The following is a 14,890-nucleotide window of genomic DNA, read 5'->3' as shown; positions in this document are numbered from 1 at the left end:
AGATACACAGTGTGACAAACAGAAATACTCTGCCCTGAAACTGAATGTACATGAATTTCATTTTGAAGGGACACAAGTTATGAATTGGTACCACACATGTTAAGCTATAATAAAGTTCTTCCTGCGCTGAACAAAAATCTACTGTTGAAATTTAACAGGTATCAAATGAATGAGTGTACAGCTGCCCAGTCTCCAGTGGACCAGCACCTGTAATAAGTCACCTCCGCGTGAGGATTGCTCAAGCACAGGAAGTGGTCAAAAAGGATACGGGCGTTAATTAGTGTCCACTCTCACAACAGACAGAGCTACTCTATGCTGGCTGAAGACATCCCCGTACTTCTACGAAAGAAAAGAAAAGAAAAGAAAGAAAAGAAAAGTAGGCCACGTGAATAATGTGCCTTGAGGGCACTCAGGACGATGGCAACACAAAGGTGGCAATACAGTTGTGCTCTGGTGGCCCTGATGGATACCAAGGGCCAGCTGATCAATCATTATAGCCATATCATATGAATAAACTATATAACTATAAATCATTATAGCCATATCATATAAATAAACTATATAACTATAAATCATTATAGCCATATCATAAATAAACTATATAACTATAAATCATTATAGCCATATCGATAAACAAACTATATAACTATAAATCATTATAGCCATGTCATATAAATAAACTATATAACTATAAATCATTATAGCTAGGGGTGGCACGGTTCACAAAATCTACGGTTCGGTTCGTATCACGGTTTAGGGTCACGGTTTTCGGTTCGGTGCGGTTCTTGTTGTTATTTTTTTCTTTTACTCTTTAACACTCCAGAAACATATTTCAGCACATAGCTTAATCATCCACAATTAGGCTAGAGTATTTAGAGATAGTTATCGTGTAATAATGCACAAACTGAATTTGACTTCACATAAAGCACATTATTGTCTGAGGAAACTTTAAGCTTCAGTTGAGATTTCGATAAAGCAAGAGGGAAGACATTGATGATTTCAACAATCTTTTAATTTATTTGCCAGGGATGGTGCACCAGCACAAAATGTAGGTCGTCCACCCATATTTTTCATTGCATCGCCTTTTCATCGCTCTCCTTTCATAGTGTGAATGATTTTTTAACAAGATGTAAAGCTTGTCTTTATTTGAAACACACACACATTATGTAATTATTTATACATTCTATATACTGACATGTCTGATATTCATAACTAGCCTACTATTCAATATAACTCCACCTCTTAAATTCAGCTGTCTGGCTGAAGCCTCACAATATTGTAAACAAAGTAGCAGGCTAAGCTCATCATACTCTACTGGTTGGACTGTTCAGTTTCCCCACATGTGTTTTAGTTTCAAGGTAAGCTAATACTTTTTCTCCTTGGGTCAGGCCCTTTTAAGCCTTGGAGTTGCATGCATGTAACATTGGTATTGAGATGGTCAGTCAACTTGAATGCAAGCATATAGCCTTCTAATGATGCTAACCGTTTTTAACAGTAATTTAGCTAATCGTCTTCTGTGCGTCATTGCGTGTTGTGTTCATGTAATACAGTATACATACATACTTTTACAGTTCTAATTCTATTACTTAGGATGCCTGTTTTACGTTGCACTTTTGACACTGTAAGGCCACCGTAGGTGCGCGCTAATTGTGTGAGGTTTTGGAGAAAATAAACAAGTGCGTTGCTGCATCCATGAAATGAAGACTAGTCGTTATTTTAGCAACATAACATATGGCGTTCACGATTGTGAATGTTCTATTTGGATTACTGTGTGCATGTCGAGGGCGGGTGTCCATTGAGCGCGCACGAAAGCGGGCCAAGGAGAATGAGTTTACTTCTACTGTTTGGTAAAGTTGCACGCATAGTCTACAGTTGCGGAAGAACATGCTTCCACCCGGGCAGGGTCAGGTGCATCAGTTTGACCACGCTAGGGATGATCTCTCGCACTTGCCATTTCTAAAACCTTGCGCGCAGCACTCAAAACTCCATACTCCTACTCTCGCACGTAAGGGAAACACGTCGTCACATTCACATATGGGAATCAATTGCGCATGCCATAACTAGCCTGAACCGTAGGACCGTACGACGAAAACACACTCCGAACCGTGACATGCGAACCGCACGGTTCGGAGCATTTTTCAAAAACCGTGCCACCCCTACCAGCTACACTTAATACGTTCAGATAAATATATTCACAAATGATCTTTCAAGATTGCACATTAGTCTGGGGCGTCTTTATTTCTACTGCACAAGAGACGTGATCAATGGGCATACTTCAAATGACTCTACGCTTGAGAGATGGATGTGCAGTACACAAACACTGGATGTGGTGGACATTGTGAGATAGGCCTACTGTATGTCAATGGGCTCTCAAAACAATTCCAAACAGACATAACGAGCTAGTTCAGATTATTTTTCAAATGAACCAGTAAACAGTGTCATGGGATGGAATAGAGTACATTCTCCCAACTTCTGTAGCTCATATTTTTGAAAGACAGCACTGAAATCATAAGTGATGGGCTCAGCATTACAGTAACATCCAACCTTTGTCATATTTAATACAGTTGTAAAACACACATAGCACTGGCAAACAATAAGCAGCATTGTAATGCCTTGATCAAATGATATAACTTATCATAGGCATTTTTTTTATTTTGTAAAAGAGCCTCAGTAAAAGCTCTCTTGCGTCGGAAGACGGATCAATGTCCAGGCCACGAAGGGATGTTATAGCTCTCTCTGGTTCCGTACACAATTGACCCAGGGCTAGGCTACTTTACTCATTTGAATTGAAGCCTAGTGCCACTTAACAGTAACTTCCTTCATTAACGAAATGCATTCATAGCATAGTATTACACAATAGGTCAGCCTACTTGTTTTCATCATCAATTTGTGTTTCAAAGACAAATGTCACCTAGCCACTTTAGCCATCCTTTTCAGTGTGCGAACCACCCCCCAGCCTTTTCTTCAGAGACAGATGCATGGTCAACATTAGGCTTTAACATCACTGCTGTCAACACCAAGAACTTCACCTCCCTGCTGTCAACGCAGGACATCCAGATTATTCGTAGCCTAAATGTCCATTCCGAGCGCTCCGACACTGAAACTATTTATCCGCGCGTTATTCTATTTTCAGAGTGTCAGGTTGAATTTACGCACCATGATACTCTGTGACAGGCGCGCGCCGCGTGAGTAATACAGCGCAGACTCCTCAGACTAATGTTCAGTCTTAAAAGATTGAGCTTGGTCCGGTGTTAAGCCAAACTGGTAGCATCCCCAGAGGCTAACATGTGTAAGTATGGGAGTTTGACCAATAGGCCCAGTGAATGTGGTCTGGGAGAGGGAGAGGGCAGTTGTCTTCCAGTGGGCCGCACGCTGTGTCGACCAGGCCTATTGCGTCATAAAACAACAGCTTGACCCAAAAGATCATTTCGACAAGGTGCTGCTCGGGTCATGAATCATTGACAGCTGTTCAGCGGACTCCCAAGCGATGGGCACAATTCCATTTTACGCATTAACTCGAGGAAATGAAATATTTCCAGAAGCGAAATGTGAAGGGGAAGGAGGAGACAGACTCACCTATAAAACACTTGAAGATGGCATGCAACAGCTATCCGTGGGGTGACATCCTGCGTAAGTTACATCTGGACAACTTCGAAGACCAAAATCACCTGTGTTCTCGCTGCCGCTGAATACATTTGACTTTTTGGGGAATCGCACGTTTCTCTGCGTCCAAAGGAGGAGGATACATCTATCTGCCACGACATGTTTATAGAGGAACGCATTGTAACGCTTTTCAAAAGGAACTGGCAGCACACGTTGACCTACTGGAGCGTCTTCTTCAGCTTTGGACTATGCATCGCCTTCCTGGGCCCCACCATCCTGGACCTGCAATGCCAAACGCAATCCACCCTCCAACAGATCACCTGGGTGTTCTTCTCTCAACAGTTTTGCCTTCTAATCGGCAGCTCCATTGGTGGTGTTTTCAAGAAAACGTTAGTAACACATTCAGTTTTGTCAGTTTCATTTGATAATTGTTTCCCCCCACATTTGTCATTTAAATCTGTCTTTGATTAAACTAATCTTCATAAGGCTGTATGTCTTTGCAATTAACTAGGTGAGGCCAATTTCAAGTATCTACAAATTGTCTAGTTTTGTAGAATGTTTAAAAAAAAAAAAAAGATATACTTGAATGTGGCTGTCTCTAGTAGGACCAGTGAGATATCAAGGCAAATGTCTCGTGTGTGGTGTGTGTGTTGTCCCTGTTGTCCCCAGGCACTTCAGTGCCCTGTATGTGCTGATGTCTCGTGTGTGGTGTGTGTGCTGATGTCTCGCGTGTGTGTGTGTCGTGTGTGCTGATGTGTCGTGTCTGTCTGTGTGTGTTGTCCCCATGCAGGCTCTTCAGTGACCTGTATGTGATGTCTCGTGTGTGGTGTCTGTGCTGATGTCTCGTGTGTGTGTGTGTTGTCCCCATGCAGGCTCTTCAGTGCGCTGTGTGCGCTCTTCGTGTCGTGTGTGGTGTGTGTGCTGATGTCTCGTGTGTGTGTGTGTGTGTGTTGTCCCCATGCAGGCTCTTCAGTGCGCTGTGTGCGCTCTTCGTGTCGTGTGTGGTGTGTGTGCTGATGTCTCGTGTGTGTGTGTGTGTGTGTTGTCCCCATGCAGGCTCTTCAGTGCGCTGTGTGCGCTCTTCGTGTCGTGTGTGGTGTGTGTGCTGATGTCTCGTGTGTGTGCTGATGTGGTGTGTGTGTGTGCTGATGTCTTGTGTGTGTGTGTGTGTTGTCCCCATGCAGGCTCTTCAGTGCGCTGTGTGCGCTCTTCGTGTCGTGTGTGGTGTGTGTGCTGATGTCTCGTGTGTGTGCTGATGTCTCGTGTGTGTGCTGATGTGTGTGTGTGTGTGTGTGTTGTCCCCATGCAGGCTCTTCAGTGCTCTGTGTGCGCTCTTCGTGTCGTGTGTGTGTGTGTGCTGATGTCTCATGTGTGTGTGTGTGTGTGTGTTGTCCCCATGCAGGCTGTTCAGTGCACTGTGTGCGCTCTTCGTGTCCTCGCTGATGATCTCGGTCATTTTCGCCATAATCCCGTTCTGCTACAACGTGCTGATCCTGGCCATCGCCATGGCAGTCACTGGGCTGGCAATGGGGGTGATTGACACCATAGCAAACATCCAGCTGGTGTCTATTTACCAGAAGGACTCTGCTGTCTTCCTCCAGGTACGTGTGCATTGCCACAGAGTGGCATGGCTTCAGTGTGATGGTCAACATGTGGACCTTTTTGCTGTCCATATCAAGATACAGCAGTGGCTGTATTGTTTTGCTAGGCTGGCACACAAAGCTAATTTACAAGTAAAGCCTACCTTACACTGACAAGATTTGGGAAAGATTCTTGAAAGACTGTAGTCTTTTAACTAATGCTCCTCATTCAAGCTTTACTCAAAAGACTACAGTCTTTCAAGAATCTTTCCCAAATCTTGTCAGTGTAAGGTAGGCTTAACATACAAACCATGAGACCCTAGTTTTGGCATCTTGGGTGTTGTTGTTGTTGTTGTTGTTGTTGTTGTTGTCGTCATGGCAACAGAGTGTGTTCTCTGGCCCCTCCAGGCTCTGCACTTCTTCATTGGCTTCGGGGCGCTGGTGAGCCCGCTGATCGCAGACCCCTTCCTGTCCGAGCACTGTGGCAACAGCACGGCAGGAGAGGAGTCCATCCACTTCCACAGGAGCTCAGTGTACAACATACGCACCTTCAACACCTCCACAGCTGCAGCAACAGCAGCGCCCCCGCATGGACCGGAGGAGGAGTCCATCGTGTCATATGCGTTCTGGATCATGGCCGTTATTAACGTAAGGGGTTGAGTTGGGAGCAATCGGGTCATTCAGTGCTTGGCCATTTCTTTCAGCTTTAAAGGAACACTTCACCGTTTTTTCGTATTAAACTACGTTATTCCCTTAACTAAGACGAGTTTATACACACCTCACGTTTCAATGCGTGCACTCACTGGCTCTGGCTCGCGGCGCAACTTTGATAGCATTAAGCAACCCAATGCATTCATTAGGATCCAAACAGAGATGAAGTTAGAAGCGACCAAACACCTCCATGATTTCCCTATTAAAATACAGTTACACGAGTAGTCACACGACCAAGTATGGTGAGACAAAATAAAACGTGGTGCATTTCTAAGCAGGTAAGAGGGATAACTACATTCTGTGGCGCAGTAATATCCTCACTATTGCACTTCAGTTTCACTTTGGAGTGAGGATATTACTGCGCAGAGTCTAAGTGCTTCTAATGTTATTCCGCCACACAATATAGTTATCCCTTTTGCCTGCTTAGAAATGCACCACGTTTTATTTTGTCTCACCATACTTGGTCGTGTGACTACTCGTGTAACTGTATTTTAATAGGGAAAACATGGAGGTGTTTGGTCGCTTCTAACTTAATCTCTGTTTGGATCCTAATGAATGCATTGGGCTTAATGCTATCAAAGTTGCGCTGCGCGCCAGAGCCAGTGAGTGCACGCATTGAAACATGAGAGGTATGTATCAACTCGTCTTAATTAAGGGAATAACATAGTTCAATATGAAAAAATGGTTAAGTGTTCCTTTAACAGAATACATCAGATCGACTGTTTCATGCCTCTGAGCTTAAACTCACTGTGTAAGTGCTTCACCTCACTGTGTGTTGTATGTGTTTCACGGATTGGGATAAATACAGAGAGCAGATTTCCCTCATGGGATCAAAAGAGTATATACTTATACTATATATATATACTTGCTGATATGTGCACTTCCTGCACTCTGTTGTCCCCCAGCTGCCCGTGCCCATGGCGGTGCTGGTGCTGATGTACGTGGAGAAGCTGGTGCCCTGCTGTCCTGGGAGCAACACACGCCTGCTGGACAAGGACGAGCTCTCCATGGAGACGCAGGGGACGGAGGCAGCAGCCGCCCCCGACACACACACACACACACACACACACACGCAGACGCACACGCAGAGCCCACAGGAAGAGGAAGTGGGAGGTGAGACATGGACACCCAACACATATAATATGGTGCCTCAACATCTCCTCCTCCACCCAACACATATAATATGGTGCCTCAACATCTCCTCCTCCACCCAACACATATAATATGGTGCCTCAACATCTCCTCCTCCACCCAAACACATATAATATGGTGCCTCAACATCTCCTCCTCCACCCAACACATATGGTGCCTCAACATCTCCTCCTCCTCCACCCAACACATATAATATGGTGCCTCAACATCTCCTCCTCCACCCAACACATATGGTGCCTCAACATCTCCTCCTCCTCCACCCAAACACATATAATATGGTGCCTCAACATCTCCTCCTCCACCCAACACATATGGTGCCTCAACATCTCCTCCTCCTCCACCCAACACATATAATATGGTGCCTCAACATCTCCTCCTCCACCCAACACATATGGTGCCTCAACATCTCCTCCTCCACCCAACACATATGGTGCCTCAACATCTCCTCCTCCTCCACCCAACACATATAATATGGTGCCTCAACATCTCCTCCTCCGCACCCAAACACATATAATATGGTGCCTCAACATCTCCTCCTCCACCCAACACATATAATATGGTGCCTCTCAACACATATGGTGCCTCTCAACATCTCCTCCTCCACCCAACACATATAATATGGTGCCTCAACATCTCCTCCTCCTCCACCCAACACATATAATATGGTGCCTCAACATCTCCTCCTCCTCCGCACCCAAACACATATAATATGGTGCCTCTCAACATCTCCTCCTCCACCCAACACATATAATATGGTGCCTCTCAACATCTCCTCCTCCACACCCAAACACATATAATATGGTGCCTCAACATCTCCTCCACACAACACATATAATATGGTGCCTCAACATCTCCTCCACACAACACATATAATATGGTGCCTCAACATCTCCTCCACCACCCAACACATATGGAGCCTCAACATCTCCTCCTCCACCCAACACATATGGTGCCTCAACATCTCCTCCTCCTCCACCCAACACATATAATATGGTGCCTCTCAACATCTCCTCCTCCACCCAACACATATAATATGGTGCCTCAACATCTCCTCCTCCACCCAAACACATGTGGTGCCTCAACATCTCCTCCTCCACCCAACACATATAATATGGTGCCTCTCAACATCTCCTCCTCCACCCAACACATATAATATGGTGCCTCTCAACATCTCCTCCTCCACCCAACACATATAATATGGTGCCTCTCAACATCTCCTCCTCCACCCAACACATATAATATGGTGCCTCTCAACATCTCCTCCTCCACCCAACACATATAATATGGTGCCTCTCAACATCTCCTCCTCCACCCAACACATATAATATGGTGCCTCTCAACATCTCCTCCTCCACCCAAACACATATAATATGGTGCCTCAACATCTCCTCCTCCACCCAACACATATAATATGGTGCCTCAACATCTCCTCCTCCTCCACCCAAACACATATAATATGGTGCCTCAACATCTCCTCCTCCACCCAACACATATAATATGGTGCCTCAACATCTCCTCCTCCACCCAACACATATAATATGGTGCCTCAACACATATGGTGCCTCAACATCTCCTCCTCCTCCACCCAAACACATATAATATGGTGCCTCAACATCTCCTCCACCCAACACATATAATATGGTGCCTCAACATCTCCTCCTCCGCCCAACACACATAATATAGTGCCTCAACATCTCCTCCTCCGCCCAACACATATGGTGCCTCTCAACATCTCCTCCACCCAACACATATGGTGCCTCAACATCTTCTCCTCCTCCACCCAACACATATAATATGGTGCCTCTCAACATCTCCTCCTCCACACCCAAACACATATAATATGGTGCCTCTCAACATCTCCTCCTCCACACCCAAACACATATAATATGGTGCCTCTCAACATCTCCTCCTCCGCACCCAAACACATATAATATGGTGCCTCTCAACATCTCCTCCTCCACCCAACACATATAATATGGTGCCTCTCAACATCTCCTCCTCCACCAAACACATGTGGTGCCTCAACATCTCCTCCTCCACCCAACACATATAATATGGTGCCTCTCAACATCTCCTCCTCCACCAAACACATGTGGTGCCTCAACATCTCCTCCTCCGCACCCAAACACATATGGTGCCTCTCAACATCTCCTCCTCCACCCAACACATATGGTGCCTCTCAACATCTCCTCCTCCACCCAACACATATGGTGCCTCTCAACATCTCCTCCTCCACCCAACACATATGGTGCCTCTCAACATCTCCTCCTCCACCCAACACATACAGTATGGTGCCTCTCAACATCTCCTCCTCCATCCTCCATGCTTGGTCCTCTAGGCTCGTTCCCACTGATCTATAACTAACACTGGATAGACTACCCCATTGTTGCCGCCCCATCATTCTTTATTTAGATCAGTGAGGATGAATGAGAGGCACCCATAGAGACCCAAACACATAGACTCCTCGAGACCTGCAGTTCATCTGTCAAATGCGAGGACAGACGTTCTTCTGTTTATAGGGTTATGAATGGTGTGCGCACAGTAGGATGTCATGTCTGTGTTTATGTCCATGCTATTAACGGCAGTATAGTTCCTTTAATGTGCCGTGTGCTGAATGTGTAGTCATGGGGACCTCTTTAATGTGCTGAATGTGTGCAGGTCATGGGGACCTCTTTAATGTGCTGAGTGTGTGCTGAATGTGTGCAGGTCATGAGGACCTCTTTAATGTGCTGAGTGTGTGCTGAATGTGTGCAGGTCATGGGGACCTCTTTAATGTGCTGAGTGTGTGCTGAATGTGTAGTCATGGGGACCTCTTTAATGTGCTGAGTGTGTGCAGGTCATGGGGACCTCTTTAATGTGCTGAATGTGTGCAGGTCATGGGGACCTCTTTAATGTGCTGAATATGTGCAGGTCATAGGGACCTCTTTAATGTGCTGAATGTGTAGTCATGGGGACCTCTTTAATGTGCTGAATGTCTGCAGGTCATGGGGACCTCTTTAATGTGCTGAATGTGTGCAGGTCATGGGGACCTCTTCAGCTGCTGTAAAAACGGGAACCTGAGTGGACTGCCACCGTCATTCTTTGGGATCCATATCTTGGGTGGGATCGTGCTCTTCATGACCGACGGGATAGTGGTGAGTGGATCCAGACGTGCCAGTCAAGATTATGAATTACAGACCTGAGCTAGAGTCTAGAGAACAACATACAGCATGCACTATTGTAGAAGGTGTTGGGCAAAGCTAGAGTCTAGAGAACAACATACAGCATGCACTGTAGCTCTCAACATACAGCATGCACTGTAGCTCTCTTGTGTAGAAGGTGTTGGGCAAGGCTATAGGGAAATGAAGCTGGTGTGTGTTTCAGGGTGTTGGGCAAGGCTGGGGAAATGAAGCTGGTGTGTGTTTCAGGGTGCGTATGCGGGGTTCGTGTACACGTATGCGGTGGCCCCCCCGATGTCCCTGCCCCCTAAGACGGCGGGGTACCTGGCCAGCCTCTTCTGGGCCGCCATCACCGCGGGCCGCCTGGTGTCCATCCCACTGGCCTACCGCTTCAGACCCGTGCGCCTCCTCATGGTCAACCTGGTAACGCTGCCCCTCATCTAATCACACACACACACACACACACACACACACACACACACACCTACCGCTTCAGACCCGTGCGCCTCCTGATGGTCAACCTGGTAACACTGCCCCCCCTCAAATATACTGCACGTCTTCTAATCACACACACACACACACACACACACACACACACACACACACACACACACCTACCGCTTCAGGCCCGTGCGCCTCCTGATGGTCAACCTGGTAACGCTGCCCCCCCTCAAATATACTGCACACACACACTTCACACCTCAGCTGATCACACACACACACACACACACCTCATCTATATACTGCACACTGCCCCCCCTCAAATATACTGCACACCTCATCTAGTCACACACACACACACACCTCATCTAATCACACACACACAAAGTGTTGTTCTCTAATATACTGCACACCTCATCTAATCACAGTGTTGTTCTCTAATATACTGCACACCTCATCTAATCACAGTGTTGTTCTCTAATATACTGCACACCTCATCTAATCACAGTGTTGTTCTCTAATATACTGCACACCTCATCTAATCACAGTGTTGTTCTCTAATATACTGCACACCTCATCTAATCACAGTGTTGTTCTCTAATATACTGCACACCTCATCATCTAATCACAGTGTTGTTCTCTAATATACTGCACACCTCATCTAATCACAGTGTTGTTCTCTAATATACTGCACACCTCATCTAATCACAGTGTTGTTCTCTAATATACTGCACACCTCATCATCTAATCACAGTGTTGTTCTCTAATATACTGCACACCTCATCATCTAATCACAGTGTTGTTCTCTAATATACTGCACACCTCATCTAATCACAGTGTTGTTCTCTAATATACTGCACACCTCTGGGGTGTCCTACGAAGCTCGATTAGTGGCTTAGCGAGGTATGTTGCGCTCAAAACCAGGGTATGCTGTCATACGAAAGTGGATTTGTTTAAGCGTCGCTGTATCACCATGGTATCTTATGCTTGCAACCAAACCTGCTCGGGAGCGGGTTATGTGCTTAGTTATAGCTCAAATCGTGAAATATCACCGCCCTCTGACCAATTCTAACCAATCCATTATCTTGAACAACGAAGTTATCTCACGTGTGCTAATCTGTCTACTTTGAACAGGTTCGGCCCCGCCTCTGCAAACATTTTGAATCTCGAAGGCGCTTTTAACTAGGTTGCGCGTGCAAATATGTCACTACTATGGACATGCATGCCATACAATATCTGATAACCATCGATTTTTTGATGTTATAGGTTAGACACTAAAAAAGACCACCCTAGATTTCGCTACCGCTCATAAATGCGGAAGTAATCGTTTTTAAACCTAGGCTGTCTTGTGCGTCTCCACGTTTCCCGATTGGTCAAAATCACCCCAACCACGAGAACGCGCACAGATCTGAGCTGAAAGCCTAGTTTGACAAATTTATCACATACCTGCTGTCGTAGGATCACTTAACTTAATACCCGAGTTGAGGCTTTGTGCAGCCTCGATATGTCTAGATAACCTAGATTTGTCTAACTTGCTTCGTAGGACACCCCACCGATCTAATCACAGTGTTGTTTTCTTTCAAACTGTATTTTTGATTGTATTTTATGGTGTGTCATGTTAATGTATTTCATCTGTCTTTTATAATTATATGATTTGTTTCAAATATAAAAATATTGTACATACAAATAAACGGTATTATAATTATTATAATAATTATTTTTGTTGTTATTTGGTTTACTAAATGACAGCTGCTGTTAGGACAGTGTGAGAGTGTGAGAGTGTGCACTAAATGGTTGGTATTCCCGGCGTTCCCAGGCAGGAGTGATCGTCACGGTGCTCCTGCTGCTCCTCCTGTACACCAGCAGCACGTTCCTGTTCGTGGGCACCTGCCTGCTGGGGCTGTTCCTCAGCAGCATCTTCCCCTGCATGCTCGCCTACACCGAGGATGTGCTGGAGTACCAGGGTGAGCCTACTCACATACTCACATACTCACATACTCACATACTCAATACCTCCTCACATACTCACATACTCAATACCTCCTCACATACTCACATACTCAATACCTCCTCACATACTCACATACTCACATACTCAATACCTCCTCACATACTCACATACTCAATACCTCCTCACATACTCACATACTCACATACTCAATACCTCCTCACATACTCACATACTCAATACCTCCTCACATACTCACATACTCAATACCTCCTCACATACTCACATACTCAATACCTCCTCACATACTCACATACTCAATACCTCCTCACATACTCACATACTCACATACTCAATACCTCCTCACATACTCACATACTCAATACCTCCTCACATACTCACTACCTCCTCACATACTCACATACTCAATACCTCCTCACATACTCACATACTCAATACCTCCTCACATACTCAATACCTCCTCACATACTCACATACTCAATACCTCCTCACATACTCACATACTCAATACCTCCTCACATACTCAATACCTCCTCACATACTCACATACTCAATACCTCCTCACATACTCAATACCTCCTCACATACTCAATACCTCCTCACGTATGTGAAATACCTCCTCACATACTCAAAACCTCCTCACTTACTCAATACCTCCTTACATGCTCACATACTCAATACCTCCTCACATACTCACATACTCAATACCTCCTGCATGCTGGCCTACACCGAGGACGTGCTGGAGTACCAGGGTGAGCCTCCATACTCACATACTCACATACTCAATACCTCCTCACATACTCAATACCTCCTCACATACTCAATACCTCCTCACATACTCAATACCTCCTCACATACTCACATACTCAATACCTCCTCACATACTCACATACTCAATACCTCCTCACATACTCACATACTCAATACCTCCTCACATACTCAATACCTCCTCACTTACTCACATACTCAATACCTCCTCACATACTCACATACTCAATCCAGCTAATCCAAATTAGCTTTAGCATGTAAGGCTAGGGTTGCTTTAAGGAGCTGTGTTGTGTCTCCAAATTAGCTTTAGCATATAAGGCTAGGGTTGCTTTAAGGAGCTTTGTTGTGTCTCCAAATTAGCTTTAGCATATAAGGCTAGGGTTGCTTTAAGGAGCTTTGTTGTGTCTCCAAATTAGCTTTAGCATATAAGGCTAGGGTTGCATACTGAGCTTGTGTCATTGACCCCTCCCCCTCTCCTACTGTGTAACCATGACGACCCCCACTCTTGCAGGTTGTGCCACTACGGTCCTGGTAACAAGTGCTGGATTGGGAGAGATGGTTCTCCAGGTGGTGGTCGGATCGGTGAGACAACATTCAGGAACATATTTAGACTTTTGAGATGTGTTTGTCATGATCACTATGAAATGTACCTCCTCATGTCATCTGTTGCCCTCCACACCTGGTGTGCAGCAGTTGTAACGGCCATGTTGCTGTGTGTTCACACCTGGTGTGCAGCAGTTGTAACGGCCATGTTGCTGTGTGTTCACACCTGGTGTGCAGCAGTTGTAACGGCCATGTTGCTGTGTGTTCACCCCTGATGTGCAGCCGTTGTAACGGCCATGTTGCTGTGTGTTCACCCTGCAGATTATCCACACGGCCGGCAGCTACAGTTTCTTACTCTGCGGGATGATCATCGGCTGCATCGGCTTCATCGTCTTCTTTGCTCTGCTGCTGTGCCATCGCCTGCACAGGAACTACCTGACTGGTGAGACCGCTCACCTCTGACCTCTCACCTCTGACCTCTGACCAGCCACATCTCATGCACTCAGGGGAATGTTGTGTTATTATGATGTCCTAATGAAGGAAAAGGCTGGAGTGGTTCGCACACTGAAAGATTTCGCTAGACAAAGTCTTTGCAGAGAAAGTTAAACAGTAAACTCAAACTCAATGAAACTTTCTCGTAGCGAAATCTTTCAGTGTGCCAATCAGCTCCAGCTTTGATATCTGTTTGTTGCAACACACCTGGACTAAAAAATCTGTCACTCAGAGCGCAACAATTACCGTTCTACCCTGTGATAATTACACTGATTGTTTATCTTCCACAGGGACGTCTAAAAAAACCACAATGGTAGAGGAGCCTCCATCAGAAAAGAATGAGGAAAGAACATAACAGCAACATAACAGCAACATGACCACTGCTGACCTGAGCTGAGGAAAGAACATAACAGCAACGCGACCACTGCTGACCTGAGCTGAGGGTTCAAAACACTAGGCAACTGTAAAGCATT

General features: G+C 45.5%; 1 protein-coding gene across 1 annotated transcript; it reads left to right on the top strand.

Moving 5' to 3' along the window:
• Positions 1-3,696: 3,696 nt before the first annotated feature.
• Positions 3,697-14,784, top strand: mfsd4ab (major facilitator superfamily domain containing 4Ab). Its single transcript, XM_062540132.1, has 10 exons — positions 3,697-3,992; positions 5,006-5,204; positions 5,592-5,831; positions 6,800-7,007; positions 10,065-10,180; positions 10,454-10,627; positions 12,462-12,609; positions 13,894-13,964; positions 14,247-14,367; positions 14,708-14,784. Exons 1-10 carry the CDS (start codon positions 3,763-3,765, stop codon positions 14,770-14,772), a joined length of 1,572 nt encoding a protein of 523 aa, XP_062396116.1. The 5' UTR covers positions 3,697-3,762; the 3' UTR covers positions 14,773-14,784.
• The last annotated feature ends 106 nt before the right edge of the window (positions 14,785-14,890 follow it).

The sequence above is a fragment of the Sardina pilchardus genome, chromosome 7 (assembly GCF_963854185.1).
Source record: "Sardina pilchardus chromosome 7, fSarPil1.1, whole genome shotgun sequence".
In the NCBI taxonomy this organism is placed as follows: domain Eukaryota; kingdom Metazoa; phylum Chordata; class Actinopteri; order Clupeiformes; family Clupeidae; genus Sardina; species Sardina pilchardus.
This window is presented reverse-complemented; position numbering and strand designations above follow the sequence as displayed.